Source organism: Lactuca virosa, chromosome 3 (assembly GCF_052849685.1).
Source record: "Lactuca virosa cultivar CGN04683 chromosome 3, Lactuca_virosa_CGN04683_v6, whole genome shotgun sequence".
Lineage (NCBI taxonomy): Eukaryota > Viridiplantae > Streptophyta > Magnoliopsida > Asterales > Asteraceae > Lactuca > Lactuca virosa.
Window position 1 is genome coordinate 103978207 of NC_136428.1, and position 16793 is coordinate 103994999.

General features: G+C 38.4%; 1 protein-coding gene across 1 annotated transcript; it reads right to left on the reverse strand.

Moving 5' to 3' along the window:
* Positions 1–1275: 1275 nt before the first annotated feature.
* On the reverse strand, positions 1276–1810 carry LOC145163896 (uncharacterized). The gene is made up of 2 exons (XM_079082643.1): positions 1645–1810; positions 1276–1574 (listed from the first exon to the last, which is right to left on the reverse strand). The coding sequence occupies exons 1-2, from the start codon at positions 1808–1810 to the stop codon at positions 1276–1278; spliced, it is 465 nt and encodes a 154-aa protein (XP_078938769.1).
* Between the last annotated feature and the right edge of the window lie 14983 nt (positions 1811–16793).

Here is a 16793-nt window from a genome sequence, read left to right on the forward strand (position 1 = left end):
AGGCTTCAGCTGCCTCGAAACATAAAAAATCACATGACCCCTATGGGTCAGCACCATACCCAATCCCATGACCGACACATCACAAAATACCATGAAGTCATCCACAACCTTTGTTAAAGTCAAAATCGGAGCCTCACATAACTTTTGCCTCAAAGTCTCAAATGTCGCCTGCTTCTCAGGCCACCAACGAAAAGTAACCGACTTCTTCATCAACCTTGTCAACAGAACTGTGATCCTGGAGAAGTTTTGAATGAACCTCCAGTAGTACCTTGCTAAGCCAAGGAAAATACAAAGATTAGATGGAGACCTCGGAACCTCCCACTGCATCACGGTCGCGATCTTGGCCAGATTGACCAGTATACCCTTCTAATTGACGATATGTCTTAAAAACTACACCTCATGCAACCAGAACTCACACTTAGAGAATTTGGCATAAATCCTCTCCCTCCTCAAAGTCTCTAGAACCCCTTGCAAGTGATCCTCATGCTACTCCTTAGTCTTAGAATAGACCAAGATATCATCAATAAAAACGATCACTGACCGATCCAACATCGACCTGCAAACCCCGTTAATGAGGTCCATGAATGCTGTTGGCACATTGGTGATCCCAAAAGGCATCACCACAAACTTGTAATCACTATAACGAGTTATAAAGGCTGTTTTTTGAACATCCTCATCATGAACCCTCATCTGATGGTAGCATGAACGCTGATCAATCTTGGAGAACAAAGCCGCATCCTGTAACTGGTCGAACAAATCATCAATCCTCGAAAGCGGACAACAGTTCTTCACCATTAACTTGTTCAGCTCCTAATAGTCGATGCACATCCTATGGTAACCATCTTTATTCTTCACAAACAGTATCGGTGCTCCCCTGGTTAAACTACTCGGCCTGATAAACCCTTTTTCTAACAGCTCATTTAGTTGTGTAGATAACTCCTGCATCTCAGGTGGTGCCAACCGATAAGGTTCCTTGGCTATCAGAGCTGCACCAGGAACTAGATCAATACGGAGCACAAGCTGCCTCTGCGGAGGCACTCTAGGCAAGTCCTCCAGGAACACTTCGAAATACTCTAGAACGATTGGCACATCATCAATCGTTCTTTTTACCTCCTCTCTGGTATCAAATATATAACCCACAAAACTTGAACAACCCTGCTGAAGATACATCTTAACTCTTGCAGCTGAACAGAGAGCTGGTCCCTTCTTAGCACCCTCACCACGGATAACTAGTTCTCCTCCACTTGGGGTTCGAACCCGGACTAAATGGTTTTTTCAATCAATGATCGCCCCATTAGGGCTCAACCAATCCATCCCCACGATAACTTTGCTCTCGCACAAAACGATAGGAACCAAATCAATTGGATATCGCCTGCTAAATAACTCCAACACGCAACCCACATGAATCCTCGATACTCGCACTGGAATATCGTCAGCGGCCTCCACCTCTAACGGATAATCAAGCTCCCCAGGAGCGTCACCAAATCTCTTGTTGAGCGCAAGAGATACGAATGATCGGATGGCACCCGAATCCAAAAGAACTAAAAATGGAACACCGTTCACTAGGAACGTCCCTATACAATATAATATATATAATAAGCATAAACATCAAAACAATAAATGAAATAAGGAGAAGATACATACCGATAACCATATCTGGTGCTGCACGAGCCTCCTCGGTTGTTAGCTGGAAAGCTCGACTCCTCACAACTGGCTCCTCCGCCTTGCACGAGCGGCTTTTGGTGATCCTCAATATAGCTCGAGTGGGTGCTACAACCACTCCTCCAAACAAGCTCGGACAATTGGCCATCTTGTGGCCCCTCTGATTTCAATGGAAGAAATCAGAGCATATACCTGGGTGGTGGTGGTGGTGGTGTAATCCTTGTTGTAATGGCTTGTCTTTCCGCACCGGAAGTAACCTAAACCACCCACCCTGCAAAACCCATCATGCGCCTTTCCGCACTTGCCACAACGGCTTCGGCCCTGCTGGCCCGTCGATCGAGAATCACAAGCATTGGCTTCTTTGTTGAGCCCTCTAATACCTTAGCATGAACCGGCTTCCTCTTCCTTATAGACTCCAAATCAATCTCCTATTTCGAGCCCACACTATCATGTCCTCCAAGGTCCTGCCACTGGACATGCTCACAAACTCCCGTATCTCATCCGTCATCATATCATGGTACCTTTCATTCTTCATCTCCTCATCATCCACATACTGCAAACCAATAAAGCACTCTCACAGAACATGATGGTGATCTTTGCCATATTCTCAGTAATCTGTCGATGGTCCTGAAAGTCCCTCACTAGCTACTGTTCACTGGTGCAAACATAGCCCTGAATCTCAGAACAAAGTCATCCCACATCATCACCTCAATAGCCTCGCCTCCCAAGTCATGACATACCTCCTCCTACTAATCATGAGATATGTCTTTCAGAAGACAAGATGAAAGTCTGACCTTTGACTCCTTGGGGCATGAGCTAGTTCAGAAGGCGTTCACGATTTCTGCCAACCATCGCTTGCTAACAATGGTGTCCGTCTTCCAGAAGAACTCAGGAGCCCCACATGCACAAAACTTTTGAAAGGTAAGAGTGTGCGCTCCAACCATAGCCACTATCTCAATACGGAATGCGCCCAAACGCTTATCTAGAATCTCCATAATGCCCTCCTTGATCGTACCAAAGATCATATGAGTCTGCTCCAAAATACCGCGAGTAATCTCAGATGAGATGAACTCTCGCATCCGCTCGTCATTCGGTTCGGCCTCAGATACCGAACCTGATCCTTTACCAGGACTAGAACCTCCTCGAGTGACCACCGTATTGAAAATAAAGAAAACAAACCATCAGAAAACACTCGAAGAATCCCACACCCTGCGCGTTCCTTAGTATGCTCATGACTTTCCTTGACTCGAGTACAAATCCTATGCTTTCAGTACTACGGGCCTAATAGTACCTTCAACACCTATCTGTACTTTCCTCAAGAGTCACCCCTATTCCCCTAAGTGACTCCCTTACTACGAACCATTCGACACTCGTGCTAATTAACACATCTGCCAAGCTATTATAGTTCCTAGGATCTCCTAAGATTCCCTTGACACCCCTCTCCGCCATCAACTACAGATGAAACTCCCACTAACACCCTCTAACTACCATACGAATAAAATTACATGCAATAGACACTAGATAATTTTTTGACTGGAAGGCCTCACGCCACAACGGTTGGACTCAAACAAGATTTGCGCAATCGATTTAAACCTAACCTTCTAAAATTATTTAAGTTTTGTAACATGTAACCTATCATATTCTCTTGATAGTTAACTTGTACTAATGGTGGTTCCTAAAATCACAAAGCAAGCAACATTCGAGCATCGAGTTCTCACCACTGCATTGCCCAATCATGCCACTCTATACTATCTTCTAAAATCCTTACTAGCATGAAATTCTAGAGGCTCATACTGTAGACATACAAAGGCATCCCTCCTAACATTCCATCATACAATTCTAATTAGATCCTTAGCCCTAACCTAGCATGTTATACACGTATACACATACTGAAATAAATAAACATGTATGGGTATTTTGGGAAATACTTACCAGTGCTAGGCCGATTACACGCAGCACACCCCTTCTTTTATAAAAATTCTTTTGGAAAATCGTTTCTTTTTACCAATTCCTCAGTGTGAATTCAGACACACTCGAGAGTGTGCCAGACTCCCTCAAACCAAGGCTCTGATACCAACTTGTAACGTCCCAAAAATACTAAGTAAAATTTTTGTTTTTAAATCAATCAAAACCATCAATCATTCATTTCCAAAACCTATTAAGTGTGACAATGTAGAAAATAGTTATCAGAATACAAATAATAACATAAAATGCGGAATGCTAGTGGACGTGATGCAATCACGTCGAGCTCTTCCTCTTGGAACCGGGAGTACCTGGAAACATTTAAACATAAAACCATAAGCACAAAGCTTAGTGAGTTCCCCCAGAATACCACATACCATACATACATCGGGCTCCGCCCGGTAAAAGGCCTGTCCGTAACATGTAATGGGCCCCACCCAACACATATAGTGGGACCATTACATGGTGTTTTGATTTCAAAGTTCATAGATCTAATTATGGTGAATCAAATGATGTCATGAAACTATTTTCATTCTTATATAATGTATTCTAATCCAAATCAAGTCACTTTATGGGTTTATACTTGAATTTGGTGTTTGTTAAGCTTTTATGATAAGTTGAGCTTCTTTGAAGTTCATATGAAGTTTAAATCTCAATGGACGAGTGAATAATTTGCATTAATTTCTTAATTTTATGTGTTTTGAGTTGGAGAAATCATTTTTGATCTTGTTGGTTGCATCTATAGTTAGGTGCTTTTTATGTACCTGTTTTTCTCTTTTATTCCATATCCTTGCATTGCATTTATGCTTAAAAGAAAGCATTTTATATGCTTTCGATACATTTCATGATATCGTTTCACTTGCACATTTCTATGATATTTCATGGAGTTTTGGAGGTGTCATATCATTAAGGGAGATGGCTAGAAGCTGCAAATAATATTTCTCGACTTTCGGAGCATGGTTGATGAAGCTGCAAAAAAATTGAGAAAGGCTCTCAGCAGATGTCACACCCCCAAACCAGACGGCGGAAACGTCCGGGGGTGGAGGACTTCATTTGTAGTATCACAACACATGCATTATAGTAATCAGAGTACAAACAACCGTTGTATTTAAAAAGTATAATTATTTACATGTGTTTCATCATTGTATACTGAAACTAAATAGTTGTACAAAAGAAGATGACAAGACATAAATAGCTCCATCTTCTCAAAAGCTTAGGGTGTACCTGTCTATTAGTTCCCTGAGAATACAAGTAATTTGAAAAGAGAGTACCAACATAAAGTTGAGTGAGTGCATAAGTATTTATATTTGAATGAATGTTTTCTGTTTCTTGAATATGTAAACTGTTCCAGAAAATCCTATAATTTCTGTTGTATATAAAAAGTAGTTTTAATTACATAAAACTGTTCTATTTGTAAACCAATATTCTGTATTTGTAATCCTTTTGTAAACTTGTATCTGAGAGTGTGTCTGGTTTCATCAGTTGTTATTGTAAACTATAATGTAATGCTGGAAATGTACTTAAGTTTAGTAAACTATACACTAACGTATTGTTAATATCTTTTATATGAGTTATTATAACCATACTGAGTAGGTGGCCTCACCCAACGCTATGAGTGCGCTGAAAACATGTTGATAGCAATTTGTCACTCACAGGCATGTACGCCTGACTGTAGCTAGCAGTCCGAGTGTGGGGTTGTCAATCCCAATATAGATCTATACACACATTGTTTCGATCCCCGGCTGGAGATTCTGGTTATAATGTCAGGACTTTACTATATTGTTTAAATGAATTAAACAACCTGTACTACTTGACTCATAAAAGCATATAAACGTTACTTGTATAATAATTATGAAAAACCCGATCATTCTGAAATAAAAGATTGATAGTATGTTCTTGAATTAGTATTCTTAGTATATATCTGAAAGAATATATACCCTTGAATAGTTTTTGAATCAAACCTTTGTTTTTGTAAAACAATGTACTTTAGTATATTTGAATCATGAACTAATGTTATGTGAATCATAATTTATACCTATTATAATTTATATGCACTTTCTGTATTGATAACGAGTATTCATGAATGTAACCCTTTGCTCAACATGTTACAAAGGGTAATTGAAACTAAATGAACAAACTTTTATACTTGTATACATATACAAATATATATAAGTAAAATTTAAATGACACTCGGACAAACAACTGATACTTGTAATCCCACATCCAAACAAGGAAAAGGAACCAAAGTGGGTTATTAGTCCTAAATCTTTTAAATCTTATTTATATAAATATATGTATACTAGTATGATTTTGGGGAAAAATATAAGTTTATAAAAATATTTAATAGAAGTTTGATATTTTGAAATTCATTTTGGTGACTTGATGTCGTTTTGAAACAATCATTGAAAACCATTTGATTTGATGATAACTTAAATCCATTTTGCTAAGATATTTGAAATCACTTGTTTATAACACAAAGAAATTGTGTTAGACTTCTATTCCCCCCCCCCCCTTAAAACAGTGAAAACTATGAAAATGTGGGGGTATGAACTCACCTGATGTAAGTTATTCAAATGTATAATCGGTGTAGGATGCTAAGTGTCAAGTGAAGTTTTGAACACAACGGATCCTATTAATCATATAATGATACATATATGGATATAATTAGTGTATATAAAAACTAATTATGATAGGAAACCACTTTAGAGACTAGGAAACACTTGAATTTAACTGTTACAATCACATGTGATTGCTCTAAAGGTGTTTACGGCCACACAAGATGTTCACGGCCATGGAGTTTACGGCCAATGATGTTCACGGCCTAAGAAGATCTTAAGTTTACGGCCAAGGGAGATGCTCATGGTCGTAAACTCTTATGTTCTTGGGAAATGGTTGTTTTCAAGGGTGTATGTTATGAGTTTCTATAGAATAACAAGTATACGGATGGATACTTACATTTTGAAGCTTGAATTGGATATTCACGGCCTAAAGAACTAGTGTGTGTTCTTAGTCTTCTTGGTGTTCTTGAAGATCTAGCCAAAAGAGATGATTTCATGGATGAAATCATAAGGTTTTACTAGATTAAGCATGGTATCAACAATTGAATGGAAGGAACACTTAATTATTCGAAGCTCGAGGTATAAATCTTGATGATAGTTGAGAGGAAAATTCAAGTTTCTTGGGTTGAGAATGTGAGAAATGGATAAAAATGAAGAAAATCTATATATGTATGCGAGGGTTTACGACCGAGGAGCTTGCGGTCCGAAGTCGGCAAGGCGTTTACGGCCGAAGCCTCGTTTACGGCCTGCGAGCAGTTTACGGTCCGAAGAGTTTACGGTCGTAAGCTCTTTGCGGCCCGAAGTGTTTGTGGTCCGAGGCAATGAATAGTATGCGAAGTTTCCCGATTTTTAAACCTTTCCTTCTAAATTCAACTATACATATTTTAAGGATTTTAGCAAATAAAGGTTATTATTATAACCTTAATAAAAATCCAAATAATAAAAAGGACTTTAGTTGACCTTTGTTTGACTTAGGTTGACTAGAGTTGACTTTACAAACAGAAAATAACGGGTTGTTACATTATCCCCCCGTTAGAGAGAATTTCGTCCCGAAATTAGAGTTGAAGCAAATAAGCAATTACAAATAACTAAGCGAAAAGATGAGGATATTTCAGTTTCATTTGATCCTCGCGCTCCCAAGTGAATTCAGGTCCCCACTTGGCATTCCAACTAACCTTCACTATAGGAATACGGCTTTGCTTTGTTTGCTTGACCTCTCGGTCCATTATTTCTACTGGTTCTTCCACGAAGTTGAGGCTCTCTTCGATCTCGATTTCGTCGAGTGGGATAACAAGAGTGTCGTCGGACAGACACTTTTTCAAGTTTGAGACGTGGAAAACAGAATGTATGTTACTTAGTTCTTGAGGTAGTCGGAGTTTGTAAGCTACTGGACCGATTCTAGCGAGAATCTCAAATGGTCCTATGTACCTTGGATTCAACTTGTCATGCTTTCCAAAGCGTATCATGCCCTTCCAGGGTGAGACCTTCAACATGACGCGGTCACCAACCTGGAACTCCAATGGTTTTCTTCTTTTGTCAGCGTAGCTTTTCTGTCTATCTCTGGAAGCTTTAAGTCGCTCCCGGATTTGTATAATTTTCTCCGTGGTTTCGCGAATGATTTCCGGACCAGTGAGCGTACTGTCAGGGTCTTGACTTCTAGCCAGCTGCGTGTCACCCATTTCAGCCCAACACAGAGGCGATCTACACTTACGGCCATAGAGAGCTTCGAAAGGAGCAGCCTTTATGCTAGTGTGATAACTATTGTTGTAAGAGAATTCGACAAGGGGTAAATGAGTATCCCATGCCCTACCAAAGTCTATCACGCAAGACCGAACATATCTTCTAAAGTTTGAATCGTCCTCTCACTTTGTCCGTCAGTTTGTGGATGGTAGGTTGTACTCATGTCCAGCCTAGTTCCCAAAGATTTTTGGAAAGAATGCCAGAAACGAGAAGTGAATCTACTATCTCGTTCTAAAATAATAGATATTGGAACACCATGCAGTCTAACGATTTCTCTGAGGTAAATTCTTGTTAGCTTCTCCAACTTGTCTGTTTCTTTGATTGGTAAGAAGTGTGCAGATTTGGTTAATCTATCGACGATTACCCAAATGGTATCATAACCACCCGATGTCTTGGGTAACTTGGTTATGAAATCCATTGTAATCCGCTCCCACTTCCATTCAGGGATTTCAGGTTTTTGCTATAAACCTGAAGGTTTCTGGTATTCTACCTTGACTTTGGAACAAGTAAGGCACTTGCCCACAAAGGTAGCAATTTCGGCCTTCATTTTTTGCCACCAGTATAGTTTCTTGAGGTCCAGGTACATCTTGTCTGAACCTGGATGAATGGAGTATCGGGTTTTGTGTGCTTCATTCATGACTACGTCTCTGTAACCATCGAACTTTGGTGTCCAGATCCGATTCATGAAACAATAGACTCCATCATCCCTGATTCTGAAGTTTTTATCCATTCCTCTCAAGGTTTCACCTGCCACGTTTTCAGGTTTTAAGGCCTCAAGTTGAGCCTCTCTGATCTGTGTGGACAGATGTGAATGGATTGTCATGGTCGACGACTTTACTCGGCGTCCCGAGTATTCTTTTCTGCTAAGGGCGTCAGCTACTACGTTAGCTTTACCAGGGTGATAAATTATCTCACAATCGTATTCGTTCAATAGCTCCACCCATCGTCGTTGTCTCATGTTTAGCTCTTTCTGATTGAAGATATGCCGGAGACTTTCATGGTCCGTGAATATTGTGCACTTCGTGCCATATAAGTAATGTCTCCAGATCTTCAGAGCAAATACCACTGCTCCTAGTTCAAGGTCATGAGTTGTATAATTGACTTTATGTGTCTTTAGCTGTCTTGAGGCATTGGATATAACCTTTGCTATTTGCATAAGAACACATTGAAGCCCTTGAGTAGAAGCATCACAGTACACTACAAAATCCTCTGTCCCTTCAGGAAGAGATAGGATTGGTGCACTACACAAAGCTCGCTTCAGTGTTTGGAATGATGTTTCTTGCTTTTCTCCCCAGCTAAAAGTTACACCCTTTTGCGTCAGGGTGGTAAGAGGTTTAGCTATTCGAGAGAAATTCTGGATGAATCTGCGATAATAGCCAGCAAGACCTAAGAATTGACGGATTTTTGTAGGTGTTTTGGGTGCTGACCAGTATTCAATTGCCTTAATTTTGGATGGGTCGACATGTATTCCTTCAGAACTGACAACATGACCTAGCAATTCAACCTTCCTGATCCAAAATTAACACTTTGAAAACTTCGCATAGAGTTTCTCTGTTCTAAGAGTTTGCAAAACTTGACGAAGATGTTGGCCATGATCCTCTTCACTTCTTGAGTAGATAAGGATATCGTCGATGAATACTATGACGAATTTTTCCAAGAAGGGACGACACACTCTGTTCATTAAATTCATGAACACAGCAGGTGTATTCGTCAATCCGAATGGCATCACTACGAACTGATAATGACCATAACGAGTTCTGAACGTGGTTTTGGGAATGTCATTCGCCAAAATCCGTAACTGGTGATACCCGGATCTTAAGTCTATTTTGGAGAAGTAGCTCGCACCTTGAAGTTGGTCGAACAGATCGTCAATGTGAGGCAAAGGGTATCGATTTTTAATGGTGAGTTTATTCAGCTCGCGGTAGTCAATACACATACGGAATGATCCATCCTTCTTCTTCACGAATAAAATCGGTGCTCCCCAAGGTGAGAAGCTTGGTCTTATGAAACCTTTGCTAAGGAGTTTGTTAAGCTGGCTGGATAATTCCTGCATTTCAGAAGGTGCAAGACGATAGGGGGATTTGGCTACAGGGGTAGCCCCAGGGATTAAGTCGATTCTGAATTCGACTTGTCGTTCAGGAGGTACTCCTGGAAAATCATCGGGAAAAATTTCGGGAAAGTTGCAGACCTCAGGAATGCTCGCGATATCTTTCACTTCTTGCTTTTTGTATACTACATGAGCTAAGAAAGCACAGTACTCTTTGTGAAGGTACTTTTGTGGCTTGATACAAGAGATGATTTGTAGGTTCGTTCCAGGTTTGTCGCCGTAAATAACAAGACTTTCGTTAGTTGGCAAGTACAGACGAACGGCTCTTTCATGGCATAGGATGTCAGCATGGTTAGGACACAACCAATCCATACCTATTATGACATCGAAACTTTTGATAGAGACCGGCATAAGGTCTATTGGGAATGACAAGTTATTCAAGATAAGAGTACATCCTATGTATATATCATTGGTGGATTCGGATTTCCCGTTAGCCATTTCGACTGTGAATGTTTCTTTTAATGGTTGGGAGTTTCGATTTAGCAAATGTTTGAAATTATGGCTCACAAAGCTCTTCTCAGCACCACAATCAAATAGAATGCATGCATAAGTGTTGTTGAGAAGGAACGTACCCGTGACTATAGATGGGTTTGCCACTGCTTCTTCATGACCTAATGCTAAAATTCTCCCAACTCCACCGACATTTCCAGCTTTAGGATAATCCTTCTTGAAATGTCCCAATTCACCACAATTGTAGCACGCTTGACCTACTCCAGCAGCAGGTACTTGGTTAAGTGGTTGGGGTGGTGCTCTACAGAATCGAGCAGTATGCCCTTTTCTGTTGAAGTTACGACACTGCATTTTCCTGCAATTTCCATTATGGTGAAAATTGCACTTGTTGCACTTGGGGAGATTACCAGCATAAGGCTTAGCTGGTGTTGGGTCAACAGGAACAGCAACAGGTACAGTAGCAGCATTAACTGTAACTAGCTGTTGCTTCTTTGAGGAATCCTATGAGAACTTGCCCTTCCTCTTGTTCCTATTCTTCTTCTTGCTGCTGTTGTTGTCATTTTTGTTGTTGTTGTTTCCCTTCGATTGTTCTGGTGCAGCAACCATTGAGTTTTGACGGGCTCTGTGGTCGATAAGAGATTGTGCCAGCTCTTTGGCACTGTCAAAAGAAACAGGCCTCGAAGCTAAAACGCTTGACTGAATTTGGGGCGACAGTCCCGAAATATATCTCTCAATCTTCTTGCTCTCCATAGCAACCATATCCGGGCAAAGAATTCCCATATCACATAATCTACTAGTATAGGTTGATATATCAGAACCAACCATTGAGAGACCCCAGAGCTCCTCCTCAAGTTTCTAAACTTCTCCTCGTGGACAGTATTCCCGCATAAGCGTGGCTTTGAAGTTCTCCCAACTTATCGAATTAGCCACTACCATAGTAAGTGACTTAACATGGCCATTCCACCACGTTAAAGCTCTTTCTGAAAAGGTACAAGAAGCGAACTTGACCTTGCTGCTTTCCGGACAGGAGCAGATTTCGAAAATTGCTTCTGTCTTTTTTATCCACTGTCTTAATGCCATAACTCCTCCAGTTCCATTAAAGGTCCTGGGTTTGGCATTGGAGAAATCTTTATAAGTGCACTCTCGCGAGTGCCCATGACCCTCGCCATGGTTAGAAGGATTTGCACCAGCTCCTGACCCACTAGCACCTGGAGTGTTAATATAAGACATGGCAGCAGCTACAGCCGCCGTGACTGCCGCTTGGAACATAGCGGGGTCGAACTGAGGGGGTGGTGGCGGAGGTGGCACCGGCGCTTCATTAACAATGTTACGTCTTGGATTTTTACGAGGAGGCATCTTTTTCTATAAAAGTCAAAAGATACAAAGATGGTAAGATATCAAGAGTGAATATAAATTTTGATACCTCTGAACTAAAACATATAGTTCAACATGAATCTTGTAATGAATTGGAAATAGAAATCTATGACAAGTACAACTTGTAACAGAATGATATAAAATTGAATGCTTATTTTTCAAAGACTATGAAATGCATGTCAATTGAATTGGCATATTGATCACATAAAGTCTGGAAAACTTGACCTTAAACAGGTCTACAACACACCAAATTCTGGGAAAACATTGACATCATACAGACCTACCGAATTTTTACATTTTCGTGGTCTTACTGAAAAACATGAAAAATAACGCTAGAATCTATCCGTAGACATAACTATAACCAAAAGAGTAAATAGAAAACGAGTAGAGCATCTCCTACTGGCGACGGGTATCTCTTCAATGAAACCTCAACTCAGCCAGTTGACGCACCATAGCAAGCAGATGTCTTTCATATACTATCAGACGTGCTTGTAGCTCTATAACTTCTGCTCGAGTTTCAGCTAACTCTTGCAGTAGAGACTCATTGTCTCTTTCAGCTCTCTCACGAGCATCTTCCAGCTGACGAATGCGGACAATATTGACTCCTGCATTGGCGTCAACTTCTGCGATTCGGTTGAGGGCTGTCCTACCCTGAATTTCTTTACGAGCAACTCTGCGGACCAGAATAGGCAGGATTCTGTCTGCTGAGCCTCCCTCGCTCAGGTTATAGAAACTTTGGTCTCCATTGTATGGTATTGGTTGACCCTGTTCTTGGCTCCATGTCTCTAAACTTTCCACCCACAGAGGCGTCGGGCCTTGAAAAGCCGGACGAGGGTTAGGATTTTGGGCTACTGATGGTGGATTATAGGCTTCTGATTCCGAATCATTGTCTTCAGGAAAGTTTTCTGCAAAATCATCATCTAAGGGAATTTCGTGATTTTCTTCTGGTTCTGGATTTTGTTCTTGACCGGGGAAGTAAGGTTCTCCGGGTACGTGAAATCCAGCCATTAATATCTAAGCGAGAATAGGGATAAGAGATATATAATATAGTTAGTAACGATTGATTAAGGATACAAGTTTCTACAAAAGAGACCTATAGTTAACAAGTAATGTATTATGTATGACTTGTTTTAGGTATTTCTATAACTATAAAGTGTATACTAGTTATATATAACTTGGGTATAACTGACCTTCGATTAAATGACCCGGCTCTAAATCCACAACCAAACAAGGAACAGGAAATGAAGCCAAATTACATATTCTAAGTCTATATAACTTTAATTATATATAATTGTAATATACCCTTAATATTTATAGTTCTACCTTAATTGTGTTATTGTTTTCACATGTTTGTTACTAGTATATAGTGCCTAAAATACCCCTATAGTATTTTAATCTTTATGTTCTGTTCTAGATTTCTTCTGAACATGTATGGTTAGTAAGTTTTAGACATGTCACAACATCACTATCACTCCCAAACACATGTTGGTCATATCTCAAATCAATATAGTTGATCAGGCTATATCAATCCCAGATATGATTACATAACTGCTCAGGTTTGACTGTAATGTTCAACATCCAAATACTTTTAAGTTTTTATAATTGTGATACTGTACTTGTAAGTATGAGTGTTAGTATACTTCTTGTAAAATACTTAAAATTTTAAAAGTATACTTGTAGTCAGAGCTCTTGGCCCCAAATGTATTTATAGTTTGTATATATCTTTTAGGGATTGATATATTGAGTTCACTATAAACAATGCTCTGATACCAATCTGTTACACCCCCAAACCAGACGGCGGAAACATCCGGGGATGGAGGACTTCATTTGTAGTATCACAACACATGCATTATAGTAATCAGAGTACAAACAACCATTGTATTTAAAAAGTATAATTATTTACATGTATTTCATCATTGTATACTGAAACTAAATAGTTGTACAAAAGAAGAAGACAAGACATAAATAGCTCCATCTTCTCAAAAGCTCGAGGTGTACCTGTCTATTAGTTCCCTGAGAATACAAGTAATTTGAAAAGAGAGTATCAACATAAAGTTGAGTGAGTGCATAAGTATTTATATTTGAATGAATGTTTTCTTTTTCTTGAATATGTAAACTGTTCCAGAAAATCCTATAATTTCTGATGTATATAAAAAGTAGTTTTAATTACATAAAACTGTTCTATTTGTAAACCAATATTCTGTATTTGTAATCCTTTTGTAAACTTGTATCTGAGAGTATGTCTGGTTTCAACAATTGTTATTGTAAACTGTAATGTAATACTGTAAATTGTATCTTGTAAACTAGTACATTGAAAATGTACTTAAGTTTAGTAAATTATACACTAACGTATTGTTAATATCTTTTATATGAGTTATTATAACCATACTGACTAGATGGCCTGACTCAACGCTATGAGTGCGCTGAAAACATGTTGATAACAATTTGTCACTCACAGGCATGTATGCCTGACTGTAGCTAGCAGTCCGAGTGCGGGGTTGTCAATCCCAATATAGATCTATACACACATTGTTTCGATCCCCGGCTGGAGATTCTGGTTATAATGTCAGGACTTTACTATATTGTTTAAATGAATTAAACAACCTGTACTACTTGACTCATAAAAGCATATAAACGTTACTTGTATAATAATTATGAAAAACCCGATCATTCTGAAATAAAAGATTGATAGTATGTTCTTGAATTAGTATTCTTAGTATATATCTGAAAGAATATATACCCTTGAATAGTTTTTGAATCAAACCTTTGTTTTTGTAAAACAATGTACTTTAGTATATTTGAATCATGAACTAATGTTCTGTGAATCATAATTTATACCTATTATAATTTATATGTACTTTCTGTATTGATAACGAGTATTCATGAATGTAACCCTTTGCTCAACATGTTACAAAGGGTAATTGAAACTAAATGAACAAACTTTTATACGTGTATACATATACAAATATATATAAGTAAAATTTAAATGACACTCGGACAAACAACTGATACTTGTAATCCCACATCCAAACAAGGAAAAGGAACCAAAGTGGGTTATTAGTCCTAAATCTTTTAAATCTTATTTATATAAATATATGTATACTAGTATGATTTTTGGGGAAAAATATAAGTTTATAAAAATATTTAAAAGAAGTTTGATATTTTGAAATTCATTTTGGTGACTTGATGTCGTTTTGAAACAATCATTGAAAACCATTTGATTTGATGATAACTGAAATCCATTTTGATAAGATATTTGAAATCAGTTGTTTATAACACAAAAAATTTGTGTTAGACTTCTATCCCCCCCCCCTTTAAAACTGTGAAAACTATGAAAATGTGTGGGTATGAACTCACCTGATGTAAGTTATTCAAATGTATAATCGGTGTAGGATGCTAAGTGTCAAGTGAAATCTTGAACACAACGGATCCTATTAATCATATAATGATACATATATGGATATAATTAGTGTATATAACAACTAATTATGATAGGAAACCACCTTAGAGACTAGGAAACACTTGAATTTAACTGTTACAATCACATGTGATTGCTCTAAAGGTGTTTACGGCCACAAGGTGTTCACGGCCATGGAGTTTACGGCCAATGATGTTCACGGCCTAAGAAGATCTTGAGTTTACGGCCAAGGGAGATGCTCATGGCCGTAAACTCTTATGTTCTTGGGAAATGGTTTTTTTCAAGGGTGTATGTTATGAGTTTCTATAGAATAACTATTATACGGATGGATACTTACGTTTTGAGGCTTGAATTGGATATTCACGGCCTAAAGAACTAGTGTGTGTTCTTAGTCTTCTTGGTGTTCTTGAAGATCTATCCAAAAGAGATGATTTCATGGATGAAATCATAAGGTTTTACTAGATTAAGTATGGTATCAACAGTTGAATGGAAGGAACACTTACTTATTTGAAGCTCAAGGTATAAATCTTGATGATAGTTAAGAGGAAAAGTCAAGTTTCTTGGGTTGAGAATGTGAGAAATGGAGAAAAATAACGGGTTGTTACAGCATAGACATCGACGACTGTGGATTTTAAAACATGAAATTTCCACAGGTTGTTGATTTGGATCCATTTGAACAATGTAATTTGAAGCCGCAACCAAATTGAGCATTATACTTTGTGAGTTTCCACATACCGTTTTTTCTCCAGAGTAAATTTCCATGGGTCATGGAAAGATGGACGTGGTTTTAGTGGCAATTTCTATTTTTTCCTCAAAATGGGCCATTGACTTCATTATTGCGGATTTCAGTTTTTGGAGCTTTGAAGGCGATTTTCTAGAGCAATTTGGGTTCGATTAACACTTGGGAACTATTGAAATTCATATTTTCTAAGTTTGATATGCATTTTGATTAGACTTTAGACTTTGTTCACTAATTCTTTTCTATTTTCGGTTTTATGGATACTTGATGTTATATCTTTTTAATTAAGTGACTTGATGTTATGTTTATATATCTATCTAGCAATTTTAGTTTTTTTTTAACAAATAGTTTGATTCTAATTTTTGTTCATGGTGGCCACTTGCATTAGAATTGGTTCATTCTGTTCATTCAATTTTATCAAATCCATAATTGTTTTGTGAAATTGATACTAAGTGACAACATCAAATTAGTTTTGTGATGAGATTAACTTTGGTGTAAACTCTAATTACATGTCTTCAAGCTTCTGAGCTTATGAGCAGTGTTAAGCATTGTTGGGAACATTTACATAAAACTTAATGCAATCTTTCAATCTAATTCTAAGAGCTTGTTTAGATTAGGTTAGTGAGGTTAGGATTAATCAAAGATCTTATTTTGGTTAATTAATTCGGTAAATGGGATTTGCAAGAGCTTGTTACCATCATTTCATAATTAATATAGCAAAACTATATAGTAAACATTGAGTCGGAACTCTTTTTCATTATTGAATTCGTATATTAATTTTTC

Excerpts from the sequence above, each read along its gene's own strand:
- LOC145163896 (XM_079082643.1), bottom strand. The coding sequence starts at position 1,810 with ATGGCCAATTGTCCGAGCTTGTTTGGAGGAGTGGTTGTAGCACCCACT. Across the intron at positions 1,575-1,644 it reads AGCACCAGATATGGTTATCG|GGACGTTCCTAGTGAACGGT; the intron begins GTATGTATCTTC and ends TATATTGTATAG.